Source organism: Notothenia coriiceps, unplaced genomic scaffold (genome assembly GCF_000735185.1).
Source record: "Notothenia coriiceps isolate Sejong01 unplaced genomic scaffold, NC01 NC01_scaffold00015624, whole genome shotgun sequence".
Lineage (NCBI taxonomy): Eukaryota > Metazoa > Chordata > Actinopteri > Perciformes > Nototheniidae > Notothenia > Notothenia coriiceps.
In genome coordinates this window covers 80,964-86,123 of record NW_011348325.1, presented here as the reverse complement: position 1 = coordinate 86,123, position 5,160 = coordinate 80,964, and the positions used below count along the sequence as shown (strand labels likewise).

Sequence of the window (5,160 nt, the reverse complement as noted above, 5' to 3'; positions counted from 1 at the left end):
CATTGCAGCTGCAAGACATGTAGAGGTATAACAACAACTGCCATTGAAAAACAATAACAACAGATCCTTTTGTTCAATAGCTAATAATAATAACATTTAAACCTATATGCACAAGATAATAACTTGTCAAACACTATCATACAAATAACAATATTGAGACGTTTGTCGCTGCAAAGTCATTAGTCATTCAGTAAATCAGTAAAAAACATTAAGGGATCAAGCCTCTTGTAATTTTAAGTATATTGTTATGTGTTATTGTTGGAGGAGCCTGAGTCTAAACTGCATTTAGCTATTGTGCATACAAGAATAAAGCCTTAGGACCTTTGAATCCCAAATGTATTGCATGTTCTTAATCTTACATGCCCAGGATTACTTACTACTCACACATTAAGTTAAAAGGAACATCATGACTCAGCTTTAACGTTAAACTGTCACATTGAGTAAATCGTCAGGAAGTAGAAAACATACCGGTTGTCTCACCAGTTACCTTGATGCTGTGCCTGTGGGCGGCGTCCATCACCGCGGGAACCAGATCCTCCGTGGGCTCCCCGTGGTCGTCTGCCACGCCGGGGGGGTACCAGGACAGAACCAGCACCCCTAACACACCACAGAGAGGCAGAGAGTGGGAGTTCAATGAATGAAGGTGGAGGTTAAAGCAATGATTGGTTGATAATCAATAAAAGCTGTGGTCTCTTGTATTGAGTTTTTTCAACAGTTATTCTATCAGAGCATGTATCAAAAGTAGGTAAACAAATCTTCACTTTATAGGAACATAGGTAGAGTAACAATGTAATGCTTAACAAACCTGTGGTAACTTTATTTACACCACGGCTGCACAACATATATTTTTTTAATCATCATCTCTTGCACTCTATTTTGTTGAATTATTTAGATTATCAGTAGAAATGTCTACTGTTACATTATTATTATTTTTATAAATTATAATGTTTGTTTTTTATTAATTCATTGTTCAATATTTGGGCAGTTTTATCATTGATATCCCAGGACAGAACCACATGTGAGTTAATACATTGAGGGTGGAGGTTAAAGCATTGATTGGTTAATAATCAATAAACCTGTGGCAACTTTATTTACACCAGGGCTGCACAAAATATATATTTTTGAATCATCATCTCAATATTGCACTCAATTTTGTTGAGTTATTTGAACCAGATTATTAGATTACATTTGAACTATTATATGATTATTATTTTTATAAATTACAGAAATTATTAATTAATTGTTCATTTTTTGGGCAGTTTTTATTTGTATTTTTTTATCATGTGAACAAAAGGACCTTCAGATTCAAGGCAAGTCTACTTGTCTTGTTTTATTTAAACTGTTTGCAAAAATAAAGGGAGATCTTGAAAGTACATGTATGGACAACTAAGTCAATAAATAAAAAGTGTAAAATAATATAAACATGTATTTTTAATTGTAACTATTATCCAAATAAAGTCCTTTACTTTTCCAGATGCATTTAGCAGTATTTTGAAATCGGTTACCTGCTGCAGCCTCCTCTATCTGTTTTTGTATTAATTAATTGTTCAATATTTGGGCAGTTGTATAATTGATATGTATGTTTACCTGCTGCAGCCTCCTCTATCTGCGCCATGTGGGACTCCAGCACCTTGGGGTCTCTGGAGCTGTAGGGGCCGAGCTCCGGGTAGAAACTGGAGGCTATGTCCTCCGGAGGCATGTGTCTCCCCTGGGCGTGACTGGCTGCGATCTTAGGGTCCCAGTGCGGCACCAGCACGTGGTCCCAGTGGATGTACTTGTTGTCGGTGGCCGGGTCCCCGTACCACAGGTAGTAGAAGATGTGCACGTCGTAAAAGATGCTGTAATCCCGGTCAGATTTAATGAAAACCACCTTAGTGTCGCTGCTGATACTGCCGCCGTGAACCTGACCCGGAGACACCGCCACATCCTGCAGGTCCAGACAGAGGGGGGAGAAGAGTTCAGATGCTTTAGTAAAAGTACCAATACATTATGGGCTAAAGTAAGTTCTTCAGTCCCAGGCTCCACCAACAATGCATCATAAATACAGAGCCAGGAGAAGTACTTAGATCTGGTATTTGAGTAAAAGTTGAAGTACTCAGATCTTGTACTTGAGTAAAAGTAGAAGTATACAGAGGGTAGGAATACTCTGTTACAGTGAAAGTCCTGCATTCAAATGTTACTCAAGTAAAAGTAGAAAAGTATTATCATCTAAATATAGTAAAAGTAGCGACAGTAAAAGTAGTCATTGTGCAGATTGGTCCTTTTCAGAATAATATATATGATATGTTTTATAATGATTGATCATGAAAGTGTTCTCAAAGCTGGTGAAGGTGCAGCTAGTTTGAATGGCTTTGTATACTGCAGGGTAGCTTGTGGATTTACTCAAGGTGGAACTAAAGTCTGATTTAACACTTGATTATACTTCACATCATTCATCCACATCTGTGAAGTAACTAAAGGTATTCAATACATGTAGTGGAGCGAAAGAACAACATGTATCTCTGTGACTTATCTCGGTCGTGTAGTGGAGTAGACAAGTAACATAACATTAAAATACTCCAATAAAGTACAAGTACAATACACATTTTACTTAAGTGCTTGACTAAAGGTACTTAGTTACTCCCCACCTCTGCATCTAGCCGCCTCCGGTCCCTCTCTCTCTCCCGGATGAAGCCCATCCCCGGGGCCAGGTCTGAGAAGCCGTCGCTGGGCTTCAGGGTCCGGAGCCCCATCATGGCCCCGAAGATGAAGAGGGTGAAGAGGAAGAGAGAAACTAAAGCCTTCCTGCGGAGCCGCGTCATGGTGGCTGTCCGCGGTGCTGAAGACCGAAAACGAGCGCTCCTCTGGTCGTCTTTCAGTCAGTGCAATGGAGACTGTGAAACATGCATGTTATTTCCCCTCCACCCGGAGATCTCAGGCTTCAGTAACCCCCCCCCCTCTGCACACATGGTCGCTGTCCCTGGTGCTGAAGACAGGAAAACAAGCGCTCCTTTTTTGATTTTTTCAACTGGCGAGATCAAATCAGTCACTGCAGCTGGAGCGTAATGGAGACTGTAAAACATGAGTATTCTTTCACTTCCATCATCCCCGAGATACCCTGCAGGATCAGGCTGCTGCAGACAGTAAAACAAACGCTCCTCTCTTCGTTTTACAGCAGGAAATAAAACGCGTTGATTCAGTGCGACGGAGACTGTAAAACATGCATGTTATTTCACCTCCATCCTGCAGTGAAATAATAATAATAAATGCGCTCCTCTGCACATCCGCGCTGCGCACTTCGCGTTTTATTCCCCTCCATCTTTTCCTCCAACATCTATGTCACCTGTCAGCTGTTCCCTCATGTCTCTACAGGAGCTTTAATATGTTTAGTTTACCCATGCAATGCTCCTCTTCCGGTCATCCCATCCTCATATGTCCAGGGGTCACATCTGCTTCCAAAATCCATCCCTGCAGCAAACAAAGGTTTTTTTCTTTTTGCTGGATACTGACGCTTCAGGAGAGAATGAAACATTTGTTTGTGCAGGAGGAGGGGGTGGGATTAACCCCCAACCGGAAATGTATGTATGAGGGGTGATTAGTGCCAGAAGAGAGGCAGGAGGTGGAGCCTTAGCTCAGATTTATGAAGAATCATTTCTGTGTGTTGTGACAGATATTTATAGCAATGTGTTGTCATGTATAGAAGCAATCACACTTAGGGAGAGGATTAGGGAAACATGTGATTTTTTTAAATGATTATTCTGACTTAAATATAGACAATAAATGCAATTATTTTTGCATTGAATATCTCAATTTTTTAAACACATGTGGCACCAATCCTCTTCCGTACATTATGTGTGAATTGAAACACTCTTAGTAAATCTTAAATTAAATATATATGATTGATCCTCAATAAAAATCAATCATCTGTAAAATGTAGCAAGGAAACAAATCCCAGTGTTGCACAATAAAAAAAAAACGTACTGTATATTTAATCTGTTTTTTTTCTTCCAAATTCAATCGTAACCATGGTTTTTGGGCACGAGTCAGTGTGACATTATTCAGAATCAGAAACAGGTTTATTGCCAAGTACAGTAGGTCTTAACATACGAGGAATGTGTCTTGGTGGTACGTGCATAATGTGTTTATGTACGTACCACCAAGACACATTCCTAAAGACCATAAAAAGTAAGAAAAAACAACCAAAAAATAAAATGGTATCTACGTTAAGATATAGAAGATTATTTACATGAAATCTGGAAATACTAAAGAACCACGTGCAGTATACTGTTGCAAAGTACTTGAAATAATAAAATAAAAATAAAATATGTGCAGTGTTGTTATGGAAGTGTAGTATTGGGGTGTTTTCAGAGAGTAAAGGCTTAAGGTGACATCTAGTGGGAGAGGAAACATAGTGCATGTATTATTTGCATGCTTATAATTGGTTGGAGGTTAATGGTCATTATTTTAAGAAAGTTTTAAACTACGTCATGCAATACTAACACATTTTTTGATATACTGAATCATATGCAGGAAATTTATTTAGGGCATATATATTTTTAATAGCATTCGGTAAATGTGCAGCTTTGTTAAACAACCCCCCAAATCTTGTTATTGTTCTTTAACAGATAAAACATCTTCAGTCTGTCATTTGCCACCTGGAGGCTTGTTGTGTGTGTGTGTGTGTGTGTGTGTGTGTGTGTGTGTGTGTGTGTGTGTGTGTGTGTGTGTGTGTGTGTGTGTGTGTGTGTGTGTGTGTGAGAGGAGGAGATCTGTCACAACATGGCATCTTTTTGATTTACTATTGATCAGATTTATTGATTGATGAAAGGTGATCTGACATCCCTCAAACACACACACACACACACACACACACACACACACACACACACACACACACACACACACACACACACACACACACATGTTCATTCAAGTGCATTTTAACAGCATTACATTCACAACATAAATATTGCAGGGGGGACATTCAGAGTGATATGTGACATTTGAGTTTTACACCATTCTCATCTACTATGCTTATTCAACCACAGTGACATAACAGCCTGTGTGTGTGTGTGTGTGTGTGTGTGTGTGTGTGTGTGTGTGTGTGTGTGTGTGTGTGTGTGTGTGTGTGTGTGTGTGTGTGTGTGTGTGTGTCTGTGTTTGAGAGAGTGTGTGTGTGTG

The 5,160-nt window shown here is 39.5% G+C and overlaps 2 protein-coding genes across 2 annotated transcripts in view; one reads left to right on the top strand and one right to left on the bottom strand.

The window, feature by feature from the left end:
- Nucleotides 1-480: 480 nt before the first annotated feature.
- LOC104949034 (glycoprotein endo-alpha-1,2-mannosidase-like protein) lies at nt 481-3,515 on the bottom strand (the record flags this gene model as incomplete). The annotated part of the gene is made up of 3 exons (XM_010775312.1): nt 2,628-3,515; nt 1,588-1,927; nt 481-597 (listed from the first exon to the last, which is right to left on the bottom strand). Coding segments are annotated over exons 1-3 (631 nt in total), but the record flags the coding sequence as incomplete, so codon positions are not given.
- Nucleotides 3,516-4,091: 576 nt separating this feature from the next.
- LOC104949033 (protein lin-28 homolog A-like) overlaps nt 4,092-5,160 on the top strand; it is a 5,371-nt gene continuing 4,302 nt past the window's right edge. Inside the window, 1 exon segment of the mRNA XM_010775311.1 lies at nt 4,092-4,104. Within this exon segment, the coding sequence (XP_010773613.1) occupies nt 4,092-4,104 (13 nt within the window).